Source organism: Anopheles coustani, chromosome 2, assembly GCF_943734705.1.
Source record: "Anopheles coustani chromosome 2, idAnoCousDA_361_x.2, whole genome shotgun sequence".
NCBI lineage: Eukaryota > Metazoa > Arthropoda > Insecta > Diptera > Culicidae > Anopheles > Anopheles coustani.
The window spans coordinates 51,315,666-51,340,424 of NC_071289.1; the positions used below are offsets into that span (position 1 = coordinate 51,315,666).

Below are 24,759 nucleotides of genomic sequence, written 5' to 3' on the forward strand. Positions count from 1 at the left end.
GTCGTAGATGGCGATCGAACTGAGAGCAATCTTGATGTAATGCGAATAACGATAAAGGCGAAAATCTGATACATAAGTACATATGTCATTTAACATACATAATTTTTTTTATTTTTTAGTACGTTTAGGGAAAAACTTTTGTTTTGAAAATTTATTTTTTCATTTAATTTATTAATCACTCACGCAACGGTCGATTTAGCAAACTTAACCGTTTTGCTAGCTCCCGAGATGACACTAATGGATTCTGCAGATAGTTGTGCACAATTAGTTTTCGCTTCTCCTCTTGCATGTCGACTATCTTGGAGCAGAAATAACTAAATGGCGTGAAAATTTGACCAAATAAAGTACATACTTTTGTCACCAAACGGTGTAAAATTTGTCCATTTTTGTTCACGGGGGGCTCCGCTATCATTCAAACAAACTGCCCCATTTCTAAATTAACCAAGCCTTACGTATATTGGCCTTGTATGGACGAGGATATAGATGAACGTGTAGGCACATGTTCATCATGCGCCGCTGCGGCCAAGTCACCACCGCACGAGAATCCAATCCCTTGGGCCAAATCATCTTTGCCGTGGGAGATCATCTAAGAACAAGTTTAATAACGTCCGAGAGTTATCGCTGGCGATCGTCGGACAACGGAAGGGTCATCTAATCGTCTACCATTGGCTGTCTTGCTGGATTCTTGTCATTTGTCTACGTCACCGTCTAAGTCATCGTCTTCGTCTTCGTCTACGTCATCATCTACGTCATCGTCTTCGTCAATGTCTACGTCACTGTCATCACCATCGTCTGCGCTGCGGGGATCAGCGGAACCACCAACATCATCGTCATCGCCGTTAACATCATCTACGAAGCTTCCGAACCCGCCGATACCAGAGCAGACGATGTTTTCCCCGGCTGCAGAGCAACAGCAGACAGATGATCATTCGGAAGCGCAGCCGATACCCTCACTTCGCCGCTCTTCTAGGATTAATAGAGCTCCGCGAAAGTTCGACGGGTATCTGCTATCCTAAAGGGGGAGATGCTACGTACGCGGGCTGCGTCACACGACCGGGCACTCTGGGTTCCTCGCAGCATTGCGAGGAACATGTAGATGTGTACGTGTCAGGACGACGTCCTTGAGACCAAAGTTCAAGCGGTTACCGGTTCTGGAGTCGGCCGCAGCGCTTATCGTGCGCAACGATAGTCCCGAACTTATCGAGGACTTCGGGTTCAGCATCAGCCACGGATGGACGTGCCGGCAACGCATGCCGCACGTCTCGTCCCCTTTTGTTTTAAAGTGTTTTTATTTATTTATTTATTTATTTATTTATTTATTAAAAAAATTCAACGGACTACGCGGTCCCAGTGAATGTCTTAAGAACTAAATTTACAAAAATCACAACTTAATCTAACGTAAAATGCGGATCAGCAAGAAGCCTGGCTTTGAAAGTGTCAATAGATATGTTAAAGTCAAATGCTGGATAAGCTTTGTTAAATGCTCTGCACATGGCGGTCATTGGTGCGAACTGAGCGTAACGCGTCCTACTAAATCTAACCCTTAAAAACTCAGTGGTCCGCAATTGTCGGTATGGTGCATTAAATTCAACTAGCTCAAGCAGGGATGGCGCGTCGATATCACCACGGATTAATTTAGCTACAAACACAGCTTGAGCTACTAGCCTGCGTTTGTTTAAAGACTGTAATCCAAGTAAGAGACAACGGGACTGGTACGGGGGAGGTAGGTTACTGTCCTCCCACCGTAGTGAACGAATAGCTAGCCTAGTGAATCGTCGTTGAACCTTTTCTATTCTATTACACCAAACATCAAAATGTGGGGCCCTAATAACACTACAACATTCAAGACACGATCTGACAAAACTGACATAAAGCGTTTTTAGACACATTGGGTCATCAAATTCCTTAGTGTTTCTTATCACGAAGCCTAACATTCTATTCGCCTTGTCAATTAATACGTTATAGTGCTCGCAAAATGTTAATTTATTGTCAAGGGTTACACCTAAGTCCCGAACCGAGTAACAGCGATTGAGGCTCTGTTCATTAAGCGTGTACATGAATAATTTAGGTTCTCTTAGTCTATGGAACGACACTAAGCAACATTTATCAACGCATAGCCCAAGTGAATTGACCTCACACCACGAACAGAGATCATTTAGGACCTCCTGCAGCCTAACACAATCCGACAGTTCAGACACTTCACAATAAACCTTTAAATCGTCTGCATACATTAACTCAGAGACATTTTTAAGAACATTACAAATGTCGTTAATGAACAGAACAAACAGCAAAGGACCAAGGTTGCTGCCTTGAGGGACGCCTGAGGAACTAGAAAATGAAGCCGAGATGGCATCATTGATTTTCACGCTGTATGATCTACCACGTAAATAGGAACTGATCCAAGCGAGAGTGTTAATAAACGTTAAGTGTATTTTAACTATAATGCCTACCGGATAGCTGTATTCAGGGATAGTACAAACCTTGAGAAACTGGCCACCTTACACCCAGACCCCCGAACATAACAATGGGATATGGATTCTTTTGCTCGTTGTGATTGCCGAAATTAAGTGCCTTGGTCTGCCTTATACCCAGTCTTGCTTCAGAACATATTTCGAACGCCTCAACTCTTTGTTCTGGTGGTGAAACATATCAGATTTGCAGTTTTACCCCACTTTCTTCGCTGTTCAACCATTTTCCCACGGTTTCGGCTCGTTACATGGTATGCTGCGACCTGCATGTTGATTGACTTTGATTTCAACCGGTTAATTGATCCATCCAAGCACTGAGGGATTCATACAACTGCTCAGTTGCGGCTTACAAGCATAAAGTGGCGAGATCCAATCTCTGAGGAGATTCTTCCAAGCTAGTTGTTGCGGCTCTCAACCGGAAGCAAACTTGCGGTTGTCTGGCAACCTTTCGAGAGCGGCGCTGTTTACCGCACATTCAAATTCCGACCACTTGCGACCACTTTAGGGAACCATGTACAAAACGTTGGATTGCAATTGGCGTTAATCCTTCTGTCCCGGCCACAAAACAGCAGCAGATTCCAGCAACAACCAATCCAGAAAATCCTCCGCCAATCACAAATATTCAATTACGTCAACAATCAATTCCTTCGGGTAAGTACACACAAGTTTTAAATTAACCTTCCACTTTTTCTCAAATGAATTTATTGTCGTAGCTACCACCACGCGTCCAAATGATGAAATAATGAAGCTGCTTCACGACATCGTAACAAAATAGATAAGCTTACACTCCGAGTGGAAAACATTGAGCTGACATCGAATAAAACCAATCGTGATGTAAAACACGCTCGTTCAGAATTGGAAACCTTAATTGCAGCTATCCGTCCTACGGAAGGATCCGTCTCTAGGACTGATTTCCAATTTCAGATCATTACAAGTAAAGAAGAATTAGAAAACTTAGAAACACGGCTCCAGGATTATAAAGCATGACCATAACTAAATTGAACCAAGAAAAGCGCGCTACTGTGGCGCCTCTATCGGCGTCAGCCAGAAACTAATATTTTTAGTAGTATTAGTAAATAGTAACAATGAAGTTGTGAAAGTTTCAGACCTGTACTATTTTTTTTTTTCCACGAAATGCCGTACGATGGAAATTAAACGTCCAAAAATGAACCGCACAAATCCCAAGCTGCAAACGTCACTTTAAAAGACGTCTTTTAGTGGTCTTTTAATAGGTTAAAAGACCGTTAAAAGACGTCTAAATAACACGGTTAAAAGACCGCATATGTCAAAAAGTGGGAATTTCGAAAATTCGAAATAAAAAGTTGTCCCTCCTTTTTTCGAACACCCACGTCTCTGTCCTTCGTCATTGCTCTGCTTGCTACGTGTTGTTGTACAGTTTCCTTTTCTGAAAGCATGTAGATTTTCATATATGTATTAGTAGATTTTTATTACATACCTGCATGTGTATCAAACCATCAACTGCATATTTCGTGTTCAGCACTCCTAACCACTAGACCATTCGATTGGACAATTCTTTTTAGTCAGTTGCCATATATAAATGGAGCAAGTGCAATACGTAGAACATTTTATTACAATTTTTTTTCCGGTTATGTCTTTTTTAAATACATATTCTAAACACTCACACAACTACAAAACAACAAATGTATCGTTTTAAACCGTAAGAACGGTGTTTAATGATTCTTCGCATAAAAATGATAATGACAAAATGAGGCTAATTCCAATACTTTCCAACAGCCGCTTTGAGAAAAGATTTTGCGGATTTTTTTATTTATTTTCAATCTAGTAAAACAAGAAACACAATTGTTACATTTCGAGCAATCGAGGTGGACAAATTATTCAACATTCATATCGGCAGTCACGTATCGACATCGTTCGATATATCCTCCGCTAAGAACGCGTTAACACCAATTATCAGGTGGTCTTGCGGTCGGCACTTCGAAGATGATTCCTTTGCTTAGCGGTCAGCCCTCATGCAAATCTTTTGTATCAAGATGCTCCACATCAAGTGTTTCATTTGATTCCCCTGCGCATGACACAGTTGGTTGAGTCCGTTCGAAACATCCTCCTGCTGGGGTGGATTTTGCGCATTGTTGGGCAAATCGTCCTCACGACGGAAGGAGTTGACAGAGTGTGTTGTTGTTGAGTTGTTGTGAGCACAGCACCGTTGCACAGCACACAGCCTCGAGCCGATCCCGAGGACCGTAGCCGAAGCAGCAGGCAACCGAGGAACAAGGAGGCGGGCTACTGCACCACCAGCCGTTCCAGAAGTAGGAGCAGTGACGCTGTATGGGAGGTGACAGTCGACGAGACTAGCCGCAGTCCTCTGACGGCGGCGAAGGAAGCGGCCGTCTCGGAGGCCTCGATGTCGGGCCGCTAACCGGAGGTAGGTTGTCCTGTAGGTGCCAGCTGATGCGTTCAGACAGGAGCTTTCTAGCGCAAGAGCTTTGCGAGAGCCAGGCGGCTTTGGGCGTCAATGCTCTTCAATGAGCCATGCCCCAACCACTGGCTCAAACCTCTTCTTTCGATCTTTCGAAGATTTCCTTGATGTTAAACAAAAAAAAACACAGATTGTTATACAAACAATTATGGCTGAAGATGAAAGCGGGATCACTGCGTTGAGTTAATCTTCCGAACGATGATACGAACATTACCTCTGCCTCAGCTGTGTCGTCTGCTGTTGCCGAACCTTCTTGCAAGTTGTTGTTTTCTTCACTGTGATTAATTTTTTCACCCTCTTCGCTCATTGTATCGATTGGATGCTTTAAAATACACTGATCTGTGATGCTACGATAGTCAGCTGCATTAAATAAACAACCAAATATTTACGATTCTCATCGTGCCTGTTTCGCTATGACAGAAATACAATGCAAGGAAGAAAAATAAGAACCTCCTAAACTAGATTGAAATTTACACGAAATGCACTTAAATCCCGCTTGACAGTATGTAACTACACGGACACAAGCAGAAGCCAAGTGCAGTAAAAACCATTCAAACTCCTCAACCCTGTATTGTAAATTGAGTCAATCGGTCTTTTAAGCCAGACCTTGCAGATTGGGATAACTGGAGCGTCGGTGGACAGATTGACAAGGCCTGGAATTCATATTAAAAGCAAAAAAAAATTACATGTATTTTTCTTTTGTACAGTTATACAAAAGGTTTGTTTTGAAAATAAGTTTTTACTATTTACGTGTTCCCTGTTCCTACAAATTCACATACTTGTTTCTGCAGATTTTTCGACCTGCCATTAGTCCAAGGTTGTCTTGGAGTGGTACTGGGCCAATAAGATCCACTTGGTACCGAAACCAAATTTCCCAGAGTTTCGCCCCATCGAAAAAATCTGGAAAATCACAAAACTTCAGCTTAGACGAAGTGGTGGAACAGTTAGAGATATTCTTGGCAAGAAGAAGTGAACGGACGTTGCGAAAACGGTGTCCCTTTCCACGATACGAGCGCTAATGCAGGAACCAAAACACAAAATACGTGAATTTATAAGAACAGTGAACACTAGAATACTAAAAACCTATTTTTATAACAATCGTTATGCATGATTATACCAAAGAAAAATATTTGTCATTTTTATTGTTTTTTTTTTATAGGTTCCCGGCTTATTCAATTTGCTCAATTACCTTGGTTTTCCAGTTATTTGTGCGGATTCATTTTTGGTCGTTCAATTTCCATTGTACGGCATTTCGCGAAAATCAATAGTGCAGATCTGAAACTTTCACAACTTCATTGTTACTATTTACTAATACTACTGACAATATTAGTTTCTGGCTGACGCCGCTAGAGGCGCCACAGCAGCGCGCTTTCCTTGGTTCAATTTAGTTATGGTCAAGCTCTAGAACGTTTGGCGTAAAATTAGCAGATGCTTTATTAGATTTAATTTTTGATAGGCACTTTTTGCCACAATGTAGCTGGACTGGCAAATCCAGAAATCCAGATTGCCCTAAAATAGCTTTTTTCGAGTCAGTGGAAACAAATTACTCGACGGTCCAATCCACAGAACGAAGCGGAGCTGATGAACGCCATCGCAGGAGCAGCTTCATTAATTACTCCATCTGATTGTGCAGGCTATATGTGCACAATATGTTTTCATATATCACAAAATGCCTCAGAAAGGAAGCAATTATGGAGTAAATATGCACCAAACCCAATGCACAAATGTAAATAAGAATGTTTTTGAAAAGGCGACCTTTATGAAAATAAATATTAAAGCTCTTTATGGAAATTATTATTTTCATTTACAGTTTTCAGAAAGAATATCCCGAGACATTTTAAACAACTTTCCAGCTAAACAAAAAATATTCGAAATATTGACACGTAACGGAAAATTCAAACCACGAAATGAAGCATCCACCTCTACAATCGACTCTTTGAACAAAAGCGCTCACAAAAGGCTCGGAAAACTGACTGCCGCTAAAAGGTGCCGCGGACGGTTCGATAGGTGCGGTTAACGCGCAAAGGGTGCTCCCATTATCTTAGAAGGGTCTGTCATCTTCTTAATGCTTTGGATGGAGTTGCTAAACGGCGCTCGCGCTGTCTTAATAGCTCCGGCGATCGTATTGATGTTTTGGACGGTGTCACTAAACGCCTTGGCCATCGCGCTAAACAGTGGTAAAAGGTGTATTGTCTAAAGGTGCAGATAAATGACAGCAACTTTCATTTCAAGTTTACGAACGCATCACGCGTTTATACGACGTTTATATGATGAGTTGTATACTCATTTAGCGTTGTTAATCATTGAAGTGAACTCAAATCGCATAAAACTACATTGCATTGCGCATTACAATGCGCATGCGCACTTTGATGACTTCACACATGAAGGTTCGGCTAGCCAATCACAAACCTCGATTTTTCAGTTCGGATCGGCTGCCGCGGCACCAGATGGGCGCGGTGGCCAGAGATTTCTGGCGGTGGCGGGACGGGGGAATTTCTGCGTTGGTGTAAAAGAGAGCAGAATATCACCATCTCGCTCTTGCCCATTGATTTCCTACCACGACCCGAAGCTTGTGGGAATTGGGAAAGAGCGCATGCGCATTGCAATACGATACGAAGTTTAAATGCCCTGCGCGATCGGGTCTTCGAAGACCCAGCGCGAGCGATCGAAAACCCAGCGCGAGCAACCGTAAAGGGGTGTGCACACGTCGTCTGCGCGTTCTTCGGGCGCGGCTAACGCGCAGACGAGGTGTGCGGATTAGCTTCGGCAAAATCCGAAAAAAACTACTGCAGCGAGAGTGAGCAGCAATATACTGCTTTCCTTTGCAACCGTACAGGAGGCAAGGTAAATTTGGAATATTTACGCATACTACCTTATAAGTAACGTACATCCCTAGATGCGCATCTTTGGTTTTTCTTTAATTGTTTGACCATGAAGGAAATTTAATCATTTTGGTTGCTGTTTTCTCGTGAAGAACTCCAATGTCGGACACAAGTTGTACACCACATCCATTTCTCATTTTTGAGCCTCTGTATTTCCCATTGCACGGCTTATCGTGCATATTTCATTAAATTTCGTCAAAGCCGCTTAGCTGAAGGTAAAGGTAAAGGTCCTAAAGCACATTTCGCTAATGGACTACACCTTAGTGAGCAAATTCAAGACGAGCCTGGCAATGCTGCACGCTGAGCTTCGACTGTTGCTAGAAGGAAGCTGCTTGATCCGGTAACCTCTGACCGATGTTCTCAGTGACGGACAACTGCAGTTCCATTATGACTCGCGCAGCTGAGCAATATGGTTCCGTTCTATGATCAATGCTGTCTTCTGAGTATTATAAGCAACACTGCGTAGGGATTCAAGAAATATAAATTTTATGTCATGTAAATCTTTTGTCTAAAACTGTTGCAGTCTTAAGAACAAACGTTTTGTAGCTAGGACATTTTAAAGAGCTAACGAAAATAGGCGCTCTTATAAACTCATAGCAGCAAAATAATAGCCGCGGTACTATAACACAACGGTTCCAACACATCACGTGCCAACTGCAAAGTCGCACTTCGTTAAAAAGATACCGTAGTCGGCCTTTCGTACCCCAAGGGGTCTTAATTCGAACTTTCTAAGAAAGGGACATACTAGGAGACCCATAATTTAGCGACATATCATGAGAAACAATTATAATACTCTTTCCTTTCCTGCTCCTCCAACAGTAACAGAAAAAAACTGGCAACAGCGGGAATGGGAACTCCGAAAATCCGAACATTTTCTTATCCTGTCGCTCTTCTGGTAGGCAATGAATAACACGAAGGTTGCCGAAACCGGCGTGAAAGGTTCCGAGCAATTTTTTTCACTACCACTGCTTTGATTTGTGTACGTACACGAAATGCCGGGCCCGCGAGACTGAGCAGGACAGAGTGCAGCGACTGATAATAGACAAAAATTCATACACCCAAAGCATTGGAACTATACAGGCCTTTTTGAAAGATGTTAACACATTCAGCGATACGGCCTGTGAAATCTGTTCCAAGCAACTTAGCCGAGCAGCCTAACGCCAGCAGGTATGTGAGGTGGGCACATCGAGTGATCCCGCAAATAACGCCATGGGTCGCACGGAAACATGGAAGGGTGAACTTCCATTTGTCGCAGGCTCTTACGGGACACGGATTCTTCCGAGAGTACCTGTTCCTTAAGGGGTTCACCCTATCCCCGGACTGCATCCATTGCGTAGGCGTAGTAGAGAACGTGGAGCACGTGCTGTTTTCCTGCCCGCGGTTCGCAGATGTACGGCAACGACTCCTTACTGACCAACAGGACCTCGTACTCACTGCCGAAACGCTGGTGAGCCACCTTCTCAGTAGTCGTCGAAACTGGGACAGAGCAAACGAGGCAGTACACAGCATCACCAGGGAGCTGCAGCGCTCCTGGCGAGCGGAGCAACAGCACCGATCAACGGCAGCAGCAGCGGAAACGAGAGCGGATGCTGCGGCAGCAGAAGCGAGGCGAGTGAGAAACAGGCTGCGTCGGCCGGGCGGATACTCGCGCCGTCGCCCAGCACTCACCGCCAGACTCAACGCCATGACGCCCGTGGACAGATCAAACTGGCTTCGGGAGTTGCGCAACATCCGTGAACGAATCCGTCGCCTGAGAAACAGGACCGTCCAGCGAGCTACGCACCACGCGCTCGAGCGCAGGAACGACGCAATGCTGAGGCGACACGAGGCTACGAACCAGCAGGAAGTGCAAGACGCTCAGCGAGACCTCGTAGCAGCGGAAGAAGAGCTCGAAGAAATCCGAAGGGACCAACGGAGACTGTCACAGCAGGAAAATCGGTCCCGACAACGACGCCATCAGCGATGACACAGTGAGGACATCCTGATGACAGCAGGAAGAAGGCAGGGGTAAACTGAGCCAAACATGGGAGCCAGACGCGCACCAAAACGCACGGAACAACCAGCTCGGCAAGGTTTTTAGGAGGTAGTGGTGGGAGTCAATCAGCGGGGGCAACCCGTCTGCTGTATCTTACAGAATCCGTTCCCCAGCGCGTGGTACCCCTTACCTAGGTAAGGAGCCCGACAGTCCCTCAGGAACATCCCCTTACCCTCTGCAAGGGGCTGGGGGTGCCACATCCAACTCAGATGACAATTATATACGTTGTTTAAAGGATTACCTTCCAGCAGAGCTTGCTGTAAAATCATCACTACAAGTTTGTTCACGATGTAACACACATCTGAAAAATGAACGCCATCGAATGGATCCGGCAATGGCATATTGGAATAACTTGGATCCTGGTGACATTCCGGCCGTGATCCAAGACTTACACGAATCGGAAGCCAGATTGCTTCGAAGAATCAATCCTTTAGTAAAAGTAATCAAATTTGATGGACGATTCGGGCAGTTCGGCTTTAAAGGTCAAGCAATCCTTTTTGCCCTTGACGTATTCTACAGGGTTTACCATTTGATAGCACAAAATAATCAGATGATACCACAAACGCAGTAGATGATTCCACAAACGTGACAGATGACAAGCCAAGTGTGGCATGTATACAACAATCGTGGCAGATGATATCAGAATTGTAGGAGATGATAGCACAAGCCGGTACGGATGGTCTGTCAATCGCGCGTATAAACGAATCCACAGCGATTCGACAGACTTGTTGACCCGCGTTGACTTTCGTTTATACGCGCGATTTTGTACGAGGGCTGACAATAAAGTAAGGTCTCCAACGCTGCAACTTCGCCGGATCACGCGCTAGGCGAAATCTGGCAACACCGCCGTGTTCCTTGGCTCCCCCACTACCACTTTGCTGCTGGGTGAGGCTTCCCCGACCGCTCAGTCTTGGCTGAGCAGCCGTCAACGATGGAGGTACCCCTCGCGTCAGCGTCCAAGTGCGAATTGCGTTCTGTAATACGTTTTTTGAGTGCGAAAAAGGTGACACTTATTGAAATCCATCGTCAACTAGTTGAAGTCTGCCAATATGTAAAAAGATCTATTACAACAATTAAAGCTTGAGCATCTAAATGAGGAAGAAAAGTTCGACGTTACAAATGTGATTTCTCAGTTTGAGGATATTTTCAACATTGAAGGTAATAAGCTGACATTTACCAATGCTATTAAACATCATTTCAATACAAAAGACGACATTCCGGTTTATACGAAGTCATATCGCTATCCATACTGCCATAAAGACGAGGTCCAAAAACAAGTAAATGCATTATTGGAGCAAGGAATAATTCATCCTTCTAACAGTCCATGGTCGACACCAATTTAGTGTTGCGACGTCGGAGCTGGATCGTATTGATTTATCCGATCCAGCCATGGAGTTTTTCGATCCGATCCTAAATTTAGTTTGATTAGCTCCTCATGTTGCATGAGTCAGAAGCGAATGGGATTTTGACAGTCATTCGATATGGGAACGAATGGGATTCCCTCCGGAGTGAATGGGATTTGACGTTTGTTCGATATGGGATCGAATGGGATTCTCTCCGGAGTGGATGGGATTTGACGTTTGTTCGACATGGGATTCCCTCCGGAGTGAATGGGATTTGACGTTTGTTCGATATGGGATCGAATGGGATTCTCTCCGGAGTGGATGGGATTTGACGTTTGTTCGACATGGGATTCCCTCCGGAGTGAATGGGATTTGACGTTTGTTCGATATGGGATCGAATGGGATTCTCTCCGGAGTGGATGGGATTTGACGTTTGTTCGATATGGGATCGAATGAGGAATATGAAAGAGCATAGGAAAGTTTAAAGCAGACCGGAGACGTGAAGCAAGCCGCAGACGAATGTTTTCGCGAGATCGCGTCTCCGGTATACTTTGCGGTTTTTTGCACCATGTACAAATTATTAAACCGATCTGCGTGATGACAAACAATTTAAAAAAATTGTTTTTTTTGTCTGCAACAAAATGACACCACTAGTGCGAGAAGTCAAGTTTTTAGGGAATTATGCATAGAAATCGAATCAATAAATCACAAAATCCATATTAAGCATAGGTGTTTTTAAACAACCGTTAAATGCGCGAGTCTTCTCGCTCAGCCCAGACGCACGGGGCTACAGTTCAGGAGATTTTACAAATTCGAATTTTATTCTTGCTGTCTGTAGAAATACATACTTGCAGAAAACAAATTACATGGTGCTAGAAAATGGATGCAATATTTCACTTCAATGAAATAAAATTTGACTCTGAAATAAAATTTGAAAATGTCATAGCAATATTGCAATGCTCAATCACCTTGGATGCGTCACTGAAATGTTACAGTGCGCGAAGAAATATTGTAAAAACCTTGCGAAAGTGATTTTTTTAAATTTTATTGCAGTGAAAGATTGCAGCGTCTTTAGTACTAAAACAATCCCAAAATTCACTTTGAGCACAGATTTTTGCACAGCGTTACTGTTAAATATCTGAACACTCGCTCAACTTTGTAACGGACGGATCAAACTGACAGTTTTTTTTATTTTACAGACTAGCTCGAAGCCCCGGCGAAGCTCGGGGAGGAAAAATGTGACTAAAGTTTTTATTCTTGGTTCATTTTCTATGCTACATTCAGATTGCCTACAGACATATAAGTAGCTGTGATATCACTCGGAAATTTTCTTTCATCAATAGTCTAGGAGGCAAAGTGCATGGGTGTTGTTCCGGAGGATCGGAGTTCAAATCTAGGCTAGAAAAAACTTTTTTGTTGACGGTTGTAAAAATTTTTTTTCATGATTTTTTTTAGATATTCAAATTACTTTTTCAAATCTGATCATATTTTGTTACATAGATTTCAAATTATCATAACCATTATTAAATTAACAGCTTGGTGGTTCAATTTATTCACATAGCCATATATACCTGTATTTTCCCTATGCTACCCACTTGTACAACTGGTATACTGGTAGTGATGCTCGAGCCTTGTATCAGAGGTTTGGTGTTCGAATCCCGAATGGGAAAATCTTTTATAGTACGAAATAAAATTTTTCTTCAAAATCTACGTTTGCCATTCAAGTAGCGATATTTCCTCACAATTTTTAACTTGTGCTATGGTTCCTCGGCAAGACTACGGCTTCGCTCTTGGTAAACCCGTGTTCGAGTCCCGTTTCCACTTAGAGTCAGATTGTAAAAAGCATGCTTCACGTGCACTGTAAAAATGTAGGGTTTATTGCCTCATCTCATCACGGGACTTTGAAACTGAGATTTATAAAAATAAAGATTACTTGAAATACCATAAAGTCGATGAAAATTCTCTGTTGAATAAGTACTCAGAGTACAATTCAGGAGATCTTGACCATTCAAACTTAATACTTTGTTGACGGGGCTTTCTGAGATGAAAAGCATTGCATATTAATACTGACTTCATTTATTGAAAAATGACATTTTTACATTAAACTATTTACATCGGTCTATAAATAGTAGTAACAACTTAACATCGGTTTCAGAGTTATTTTTTTTTTTCAAAGATAGCCAAGCAAAGTTTAATGGGTTCATAGCAAATTTAGAATATTTCTAGAACACTTGTTCTTCGATAGAATCTCGCCAACCTGAAGCACCGACACCTCCGATTCGGGTTAACTATACCAAAGATAGCCACGCAAAGTTTAATGGGTTCATAGCAAATTTAGAATATTTCTAGAACACTTGTTCTTCGATAGAATCTCGCCAGCCTGAAACCCCGACACCTCCGATTCGGGTTAACTATACCAAAGATAGCCAAGCAAAGTTTAATGGGTTCATAGCAAATTTAGAATATTTCTAGAACACTTGTTCTTCGATAGAATCTCGCCAGCCTGAAACCCCGACACCTCCGATTCGGGTTAACTATACCAAAGATAGCCACCCAAAGTTTAATGGGTTCATAGCAAATTTAAAATATTTCTAGAATACTTGTTTTTCGATAGAATCTCGCCAGCCTGAAACCCCGACACCTCCGATTCGGGTTAACTTTACCGACGCAGCAGGCAATGAGATATATACATATATATTTCAACCGAAAACCAAGTGTTATTGCTAAAGCAGTCCAGATTCGATTGAATACCGAATGGGAAGTAATAAAAAATCGCTAACAGCTAGGGGTATATAAGCGATTAACGCATTAGAAACAAATTTCATTTCCAATTTGGTCGTTGAGAAGCTCGAAGTGTCCAACTGATTATCAAAGTGTCCCACGGTTATGAGCATAGTCTCATTATTCATAGAGTGATACGCATGGTTAAAAGTGCAAGCGTCAGTAGACATTACATTAAGTCAGCACTTAACCAGTGATTAAAATCTTCCCCAATTAACTGAGTGAAAAGTAACGAAAAATTGCAGACCAGTGTTTGCTACGAGTACATGAAGTGAACTCGAACTTTAAACAAATTTCAAATTTCAATTTGGTCGTTGAGAAGCTCGAAGTGTCCAACGGGTTATCAAAGTGTCCCACGGTTATGAGCATAGTCTCATTATTCATAGAGCAATACGCATGGTTAAAAGTGCATGCTTCAGTGAATATTATATTAAATCAGTTCTTAATAACCAGCAATCAAAAACTTCGCTGGAGGAAGTAATAAAAAGTTGAGCGAGTGTTCATATATATAACGGTAAGTTAAAAACAGTTACTTTGCAATGCGTTTTGCAGTTGATTAATTCGTTTTCCACGAGTGTTTTCACAGGTAAACAAAGGATATAATGTCACCTCGTGCTGATACCGAGCTGTGGCGTCATTTTGTTGAAGACGACAAGGACGCAAAATGTCGTTACTGTGGCGTAAAAATTAAAAAGGCCGTTACATCCAACATGTGGCGGCACTTACAACGATTTCATCATTCCTGCGTAGTGTTCAAAAACCGTAAGCTTGTCTCCGTAAGCACTGAATCCACCGTCCCAGCTGATCGTGAAAGTACTTCAGAACCAGTAAGTGATGACCCAATACCAGGTCCTTCGAATATCAATTTAACTAAACAAGACCGTATAGATCAACATTTCCCTGTTAGGGCCCCACTTACAACCCATCTTAAACATAAATTGGATCATACTCTGTTGAGGATGATTTGCAAGGAATATTTTCCGTTTTCCATAGTTGAAGGAGAAGATTTCAGAGAATTTATCAATTTACTAAACCCAAACTATCAACCACCATGTAGGAAAACATTGTCCAAAAGTTTACTTCCCAGTTTGTATAACGAAACATTTGAAAAGGTAAAAGCTCAATTATGTTCAGTAGATTCAGTTGCCCTAACTTCCGATGGATGGACCAACATAAACAATGTTAGTTTCCTTGCTGTTACTGTACATTTTATTAATAATGAATTTCAATTAACTTCGTTTATGTTAGAATGCGGTGAATTTAACCATCAACACACAGGAAAAAACATTGCCGACTGGCTCAAAACAGTTCTTCTAAAATTTGAAATACCTCTAAATAAAGTTTCGGCAATAACAACGGATAACGCTAGCAATATGAAAACAGCAGCTAATGAACTAAATATTCGGCATTTTTCCTGTTTTGCACATTCTCTGAACCTCATAGTACAACATGCCATTCAAGATAGTATTAAAGAAACGGTAGAAGAAGTGAAATCAATAGTCATGTTTTTTAAAAAGAGTTCATCGGCCACACTAAAGCTAGCACAGATACAGCAAAACTTAAAAATGGAAAAACTAAAATTAAAACAGGACGTTATTACAAGGTGGAATTCCACCTATGATGCTAGATCGGTTTTTAAAAAATAGGGTAGCAATAGGGGCTACTTTAGATTCGTTTAAAAAAAATTGTAATCTAAGTAATCACCAATGGCAGGTAATAGAAGAATCGGTCAAAATACTAACTCATTTCAATTACGCAACTCAGACAATTTCTGCCGAAAAATCGATTACAATATCAAAGGTAGGACTATTAATAAAAATTTTAATTGAAAAACTTTTATCCATACCAATCACAACGATGACGGAAGAAGTAAAAAATTTAATATCTGCTCTAGTAAAAGGAATGGAAGAACGTTTTAGAGCCACACGCAGTAACATGGTAGTACAAGAATCAATGATTTTAGACCCCCGCATTAAAAATTTCCCCTTTAAGAATGATCCGCCAAACTACAAAACAATACGTGAGTCCATCATAAATAAAACAGCCTATCTATACCAACAGGACAGTAATTTTAGTACAGAAGCACCACCGAGAGAATCCGTTCCACCATCTAATTCAATATTTAGCGATTTTATCAGTCAGGTAAATAATGCCAGAGAGCAAATTCACCCAAAAGCAGCGGCGATTGCAGAGTTTGACCATTACATCAATGCTAGGGCCCTGGGTTTTGACGAAGATCCTTTATTGTGGTGGAGAGAAGAACAGCATAGGTTCCCGAAATTATATAAAATAGCAAAAAAGAAATTACATATTCCGGCTACATCAGTTCCATGTGAACGAATATTTTCCAAAGCGGGCCAAATATACACGGAAAAAAGAAATAGGTTAGAACCTAAGAAGTTAAATGAAATGCTGTTTTTACAACATAACTTAAAAAAAGAAATGTAAATTAAAATTTTTATTAGACAGGGTATTCTTAATAAAAATACTTATTGAACTACAAACAAACAAGTTTTTTTTTTATGCTTTGCTTGTAAATTTTTATTTCAGTTTTGAATAATGAAAAGCACAATGAGAAAAAAAACATGCAATATCGAAGGTGTCCGAAAATATGTAAAATTGACAGTAAAATTATTTTGTTTCTAATGTATGATTTTAGTCTTCATAGTTATAATATACAGTGGAATGTCGACTGTTTGGGTACCCGGTTGACAGAAATTGACATTGTTGCTGGTACTATGTAGTTCCAGCAAGAGTCCCAGCAATCTGCCATGGAAAAACTTGCTGGTACTACATGACAGCTGCAAAAAATTTGAATTTTTGTCAACCGGGTAAAGATTAATCAGGGGCGGCTTATCCGTGGGGCTGACTACTGACAGCACAACCGAACAATACAACTGAACAAATATCAGCAGCTTTATGTTCAAATACATTTGTTTTATAAATTTTAACTATTCATAAATAAACTAATCAATAATTTATTATTAAATGTTGTTAAATACATGTTATTTTTTGTTCGATGCATGATCGAACTCCATGCTTAGGCTGTTTATCTATTCTAGGAGCCCGGAGCTAATGAAGGGATTCGCTCCTTTTCCGGATCGGAGCTTGAAGATTTTATCCCTTCCCGGAGCTTCATTTCCCAACACTACACCCATTTGGATTGTTTCCAAAAAGAGTGATTCATCTGGTTAACGAAAATGGAGACTTGTGTGTGTGTGATCATTATCCTATACCTAACATCACAGAGATATTGGATAAACTTGGAAAGATTGAATTTAATGGCAAAGATATCCAAAAAACCGCGTTCAGTGTGGATAATGGCCACTACGAGTTTGTGAGAATGCCATTCGGGCTGAAAAATGCTCCATCGACTTTTCAGAGAGTAATGGATAATATTCTTAGGGAGCATATCGGAAGAAAATGTCTAGTTTACATGGAGGATATTATCGTTTTTTCCACAAGTTTACAAGAGCATATAATCAATTTGAAAGCAATATTTGAAACGATAGAAAAAAACAACTTAAAAACTCATCTTGGAAAGAGTGAATTTTTGAAAAAGGATGTAGCATTCCTTGGGCACATAGTGACACCCGACGGCGTTAAACCCAGCCCGGACAACATTTCTGTAATTCAAAACTGGGCTATATCAACAACGGAAACAGATCTCAGATCATTCAGATGGAATTGTCGAAAGATTTCATTCGACTCTTTCAGAGATATTTTTATGTATTAAAGAAAAGTATAGTGACTGCACTGATAAGGAGATTTATAAAATTAAGCTATTAAAGCGAAACCAATTGAAGTATTCTTTGGGATCAAGGATGGCGATGAACGGCCACTCAATATTGATTCAATTATCAGAAATAGAGATGTAGTATTTGACGATGTTATCGTAAATCTTAAAAACTATCAAAATAAGTGCAGAGAAAAATCTAACGTTAACAAAGAGGATGAACCCGAATTAAAAGAAAATGAAACCGTGTACAATAAGATTCAAGGCATAAGAAATAAGAAAAGAACTAGGTACAAACAAGTTAAGGTTAAGGAAAACAAAAGAAAGACATTTATAGACCATAGGAATATAAGATTACATAAGATAAAAATTAAAAGAATAAGAAAGCGGCTGTGACTTAGGCAATTAGTTGGAATGATAAGATTAGCTTATCGAACGAGTACGTCCGATCTTGCGCCCCGGAGTAGTTATAGTACGATAGGATACAGCAGACCTATATTAACCTTGATTAATATAGCATCTCGCTGTCAGAAGGATCCGTCAGTGCTTAGACGGAAACGATCGCTCTTCTTGTTCGAGCCGTGGAAGAAGAAAGACGTGCACAGACGAGACGTAACTTATATACATATATATATATATATATATATATATATATATATATATATATATATAGACCATAAATTAGTTTTTACTTTTTAGTTTGAGGAAAAGTGATTTCTGAAAAAAAAATTTCATTTAAGTTATTTTAATTAATTTATTGCTCTAGCGGCAACATCCCTCCCTCCGTAACTCCTAGTAGAGGTGCTACAAAATTAAAGCCGCAGAGCAATCCTTTTTTTCATTATTATTCCCACAGCAAACGATACCGCCCGCCAATCAAGACCTTTGCTGCCCAGGAGGATCCGAATGTGATGGTTTAATATATAATGTTTTACTTTAGGCCACTGGTCTTTCTTTATTACGTCCGGTTCTTCTTGCGGTTACAATTCAACAGAGAGTTTCTCGAGCGCATCTCGACTCTTTTATATGCTTACTTTCCTATCCTTACTTAGTGTGTGCTAATCCTATCCTTACTTAGTGTGTGCTAATGCTATCCTTACTTAGTGTGAGTGTGTGTGTTAGCCTAATCTGTGCTATCCCGCTAGCACCAGCTACGCCAAATGTCAATCCGAGGCACTAGAGTGTCCGTGCAGCGCATCGGCTTACGGCATCTCGGTGCCGGTATCACCACAAATAAATTAAATAAATTACTATACGGCTCAGCCGTCAAGCAATAAATAGTAAAAAATAATAAATTTTTAGATAATATTGAATAATTACAAGCTGCACATTACAAATAAATTAGACTTTTCAAAAATTGTTTCGACATAAATAAAAACAACTTAACAAACTGTATGGAGTGGAAAATTATGGTGATGTCAATGAACAATCGAGCCTTCCTGCAAGCCACTAACCAGGATACAATTTAATTTTGCGATTATCTTTACTCAAAAGTGCTTCTTGTAGCTACCAACCCTTATTTGTTTAACTCAACGTTCATGCTACTCACGATCCACGAATCACCTTGACACCATTGTGCCACTATTTCCATACTACAACACATCATCAACACCGCATGCTCTTCCCATGCCAAATCTCCAAATATCACCTCATCCATAAATCATGATCACATAACATCCACCAAGTACATATCATAAACTTCATATTCACTCTTCTCTCTTCCCCCTCATAATCGTCAAACAATTTCATCAAATATCAAATATCAACTGTAAACATCCCTTCCTCTCTTCTTCCCAAGATTCCTCATATCCCGGATGTGTAGCAAGAACGTTGAGTTTCTGAACTATTAGGAAATGATGCTCGCACAAAATTTATCAACTGGACCTTATCATTCTTTAAATATTGAAAGTTTGGCAACCTTACAAGCTGGGCGTTTTACTAAGGCGTCGACACATTTAATAGTAACTGATCTCACTTGTTTGACTGCTGCTGTGTGTACTGCTTCCATTTATCAATTTTTCGGGCCTTTGTTCATTTTGGGGAATACTACTACGTCATCGACTTTTAACACTAGAATACATTGCTTTGGAAACTTGCCCGAATGCTTTTTAGGGGTCATTTTGACCCCTATTTTGAAAACGCTATAACTTCACTATTTTTGAAGATTTTTCAAATCCGTAAACTGTTACGTTTTAGTATATTTATTGACTATCTTTTGGCGTTTTTAATTTTTTGATGTACCACTTCACCATTCCGCTAGCTCGGTGTATAGCAAAAAAGATCGGTATGAGTTAATTTGCATGATAAATTTTGAAAGAATAAAAATTGAAAAGGATTAAAATTTATCATGCAAATTCAGAAAAAAAGTGTGCGCTATGATGTTTATAAATTAGGCCACCTTTGAAAAATAATTTCATATTTTTAAATTAACAAATAACGCCACAAATTGATCTTGAAGATGTGGATTTTAACATTTTCCATAGGTGGTTTCCGTTCTGCGCTTTGTTCCGTTATTCCGTACGCGAGCGTTTCGAATTGTTATGCGCGATGCGTTACTATGGGAATTGGCGTTATTTTTAATCTTTGAGGCCAATTTATGGAGTCATTTATGATGGCAAAAATATGATTTTATTTTTGAAATGTTGCTCAACATACTAACTATTTAGCGCACATTTATTTTCTAGATTTACATTACAGATATTGAATAAATAAATGCTGAAAAAAACGCAATTTCGACCGTTTTTGCTATACACCGAGCTAGCGACATGATGAAGAAATGCATTGAAAAACCAAAAACGCCAAAAGATAATCAACAAATATACTAAAAAGTAACATTTTACGGATTTGAAAAATCTACAAAAATAGTGAAGTTATAGCGTTTTACAAGTAGGGGTCAAAATGACCCCTAAAAAGCATTCTAGGTATAGTCATGTTGATTCTCGGAACTGGTCGAACAGAAAAATCTGAAATTTTTGTTTTAGATATAACTCTGGATTTTAAGAAAAGCCTTATTTTTTTTTTTGTAAAAATAGTCAGCCGTTTTCGAGATATTAAAATCGAAAACTGCGTTGGGGTCAAAATGACCCCAATTTGGATTCTTGTGTTAAAGGCAGTACTCTTGTTTGCCATTTTTCTCTCTTATGCATTTGCGGTAGTTTTTTCATGTTTACAGAGAGTTCATCGCTTCCACTTAGTCTTCCGACAGCCCTCAATATTCCTTTTTCGCTGAGTTCAAGATTACGGTTTCTTCTTGAGCTATGACGGAAAACTGGTTCTTCGTTCCTTAACGTCAAAATTTCCTCTCTGAATCCTTCCCACTGGGCCTTTTGAAGTAGAAGATGCTCGGCATTAGGGCCTATTACGAAACTCGAACGTTAGAGAATTTCCGACCCGAACGTCACATTTGCATTATGCCTCATCTTCGAGTATCCGTTCGGCTCCCGTTCGAGAAGTCGATTCACCCCAGTTTGACAGTTCTGTCCATCATGCAATTTTCTCCAACGTTCGAGTCGGCGGCTTCCGTGTGATTAGAGAGTTGTTCGAGAATCGTAATAAGCCCTATTATCTAATCTTTCTTTATCAATCACGCAAACGAACTCCTTACGCTGCGCTTTTGCTCGTAACCAATCAATATATAGGAGGTCTATGGCTAGCGATCATTCAACTTCACCCAGCTGGAGGCCCATTCTACGTTTATAAACGACCAATTTCGTATTTCCCTTAGATTCAGAAGTAGCATCGGTCTTGCTTCCTCCACCGTTGTCATTGTTTGCTCAGGTAATTTTAAAAACTCAGGCCCTTGCAGCCAAATTGATCTATCAATTTTTCCCAAGGTTCTTGGCTTGGTGGCTTCATTAGCCGGATTAGCCGTTGTTGAGACACATCTCCATTGACTAACGGTGGTGAGACTAATATTTCACCTATTCTCAAAGCTACGAAAGTGGTGTACTTTCTTGGTTCCGATGATATCCATGCTAGAACAGTCTTTAAATCGGACCAAAATACGGACTGATTAATATGCAATCTTAACTCTCTTTTAATGATTTCCACCAACCTCACTCCTAGCATTGCTGCTTGTAATTGTAAGCGAGGTATAGAAAGCGGTTTGGTGGGCGCCACTCTTGATTTAGCCGCTACTATACTGACATCTATGAAATTTTCGTGAACAGCACGCAAATAAGCTACCGCTGCAAAGGCCCGTTCCGAAGCATCTACAAATACATGCAACTGCCTGGTTACTACAGTGGCTGCTGGTGAATAGCATCGTGGTGTTTTCCATGATTCTAGTAATTTCAGCAAGTCTTCCCGTTTCATCATAATAGTAGTTGGAAGTTTAGCATCCCAAGAAATTCCTATTTTACATATGTCTTGCAATAACAATCTATTTTCTATCAAATAGTTTGCTAACAACCCCAAAGGATCAAAAATTTTCATTATTCGTGAAAGTATACTTCTTTTGGGGGTGCCCATGGCGCAGCGGTAGTGCGAGGAAACACCACGCCACAGGTGTGGGATCGAATCTCGAGTCTGGCACCCTCCGGTATTACGAACGGCTGACCACCGATCTATAATATACCGTCTTTCGGTCACACAAACTCTCTTCGGAGAGAGGCCTTGTCCCACTAGGGGATGTCGTGCCACATAATAATAATATACTTCTTTTTGTTGCTTCAGAATCAGGTAGTTGAATGTTTTTTACGACAAAGTTAAATGAATCTCTTGAGGTATTCCAGTAGTGTCCTAAAACTTTTTCTCTTGTCAATTCTTTTACTTGAACCGCTCTTTCCTCATCTTTGTTAACGGGTGTTTGTGCTATAGGCCTCACCTCGAAGCCTTCAATACTAATGTGCTCCTTTAACGTAGTTCCTTTAAGTTCCTTTAATGTAGGATGGCACATCGATAAAATTTAAGTGTCGGTATTTTGTCTTAATTCGTTAGCATCAACAGATCGTGTGGGTAGATCTAAGTTTCGTACCGTTCTTAGTTCATTTATTTGATATGAAATGCCTTCAAAGCTTCTAGTTTCTAACCCGATTTCTACACTTTCAAGTTCCGTTGGTATGTTTCCGTTGCTCCAAACCATTTCCGTCGGTCTTGGTATCCCTGGCACGTTTAGTTTTCGTTGCACGACTTCTTTTATTGGGCTCACTGCAGACCCCGTGTCCAAAAATGCAAAGGTCTGTAGGTCGTGCTCTCCATGTTTCACAGTTATGGAAAGTATTTGGTAGTATAGTTGTTCTCTAAGATTGTGTACATTTAGCCTTGCAACATTCCCTTGGTTGGTATGTGCCATGTTACGATGTAGCAGTGTGTTATGCTTCCGCCGACAATTACCTTCGCGACATTGAGGTGGTAAATTGCATTGATTAGCTTGCAACAATTTATGCACAAACCTAAGCGCCTAACAGTGTCCCATCTTTCATCAATATTCACGAATTTGAATCTTCTACAATCTGTGGTTTGATGGTCTCTTTTGCAAATTTGGCAGCCATATCCTATATTTCTCACAAAACCCAGGTCGGCTTGCAGGAATGGGCGTCTGTTCATTTATTGGAGGAAGTTCTTGGCGTTTATTAGCATTGAGTGACATAGCAAGCTCTTCGGTTGGTGTTAACCATTCGGCAAGCTCCTGTAATGTATTTCCCTTCCCTCCTTCCAACAAAAAATTAAACCATTTGTGCATCGTATCATCTGGTAATCTTTACATCAAATCGCTTATCAACCTTTGATCATACAAATACTCAGACTTGTTTAGTGAATTTAAATATATGATCAATTCATCTAAGGCACGCATAAAGTTAATGAAGGTTTTGGGGTTTTTCAATGTAGGTTTTCCAACTTTAAGCAAATCATTGAACAAGGTTCGATAAACTATTCCAACATTTCCATATTCCTTTTCCAATCTCTCCATGATTTTATCGATATGTTGTGTGTCGTTCATGAAACGATGCACACTTATGGCAGCTTCCCCTTTGATCTTTTCTTGCAAGGCTTGCAGTATATCTTCTTGTTTCCATTTATTATCATTTTTCATATTTCCAAAGGCAGTTTTGAACTTTAGCCACATACGGCTATCACCATTGAACTCCGGTAAACTTAAGGCCGGGTCCTTCGGTCGTTCGTGCACTACTTCTTTTAAGGTTTCGGTCATTTTAGTTACCTTCTTCTCCAATGGCTCCTCCGGGGTGGCAGACTTGTCGCGGGCGGCACCTATTTGCTCTTGGAGTTGGGCAAGTTTTTGGGCCACCTCCTTGCGTTTTTCTTCCAACTGCCACTTAAGGCCTTGAGTCTCTACTAGAGATTTTTCTACTTTACTCTTTAGGTCGTTTATCACGGCCCACACGTCTGGCTCTTTTGAACTTTGCCTAGTGACCATTTTGTAACATAAATTCGCTTTTGCGGTACTTCACTTCGAATCACTTCCGTAAAACAAATTAATTCACTTGGGTAAAACAATCGACTAGTGGTTTGACAACGTTCAAAATTATCACTGAAAACAATATCTGCTTCGCTCAAAATCACTCGCGCTTTCTTTCAAAATAGGAATGCCCCCTAACACGTTTTAAAACGGAAAAAACTTTACCAATTTCTTGCCCAAATTTTTTATGAAGTTTACCAATTTCTTGCCAAATATAATATCGCGAACAACGGAAACATCCCAAATAGATATAAACCAGGAAAGTACAACAACAGAGCAGAGATAAACTATTCTACCACGGAATAAGAGGCACTGGCTATCATCTGGGCAGTGCAAAAATACGAACCATATTTGTATGGAAAAAAAATTGTTCTCGTTACAGATCATAAACCATTTGTATTCATAAAAAATTCATCCAAAAATTCGAAAATTCTACGATGAAGATTGTGCTTAGAGAACATGGAGTACGATGTGATTTACAGGGAAGGTAAAAGCAATGTAGTTGCCGACGCCTTGAGTAGGAAAATTCCGAACCAAGAAGTTATGGAAATGAACCAAAATTCATCTTGCGAAACTAGACATTCAGCAATTTCATCACATGACGACTTCTTGCATATTGTAGAGCGTCCAATTAACTG

General features: G+C 40.4%; 1 protein-coding gene across 1 annotated transcript; it reads right to left on the bottom strand.

Moving 5' to 3' along the window:
* Positions 1-688: 688 nt before the first annotated feature.
* Positions 689-24,079, bottom strand: LOC131264586 (trigger factor-like). Its single transcript, XM_058266865.1, has 2 exons — positions 23,773-24,079; positions 689-900 (listed from the first exon to the last, which is right to left on the bottom strand). The coding sequence occupies exons 1-2, from the start codon at positions 24,077-24,079 to the stop codon at positions 689-691; spliced, it is 519 nt and encodes a 172-aa protein (XP_058122848.1).
* Positions 24,080-24,759: the final 680 nt, after the last annotated feature.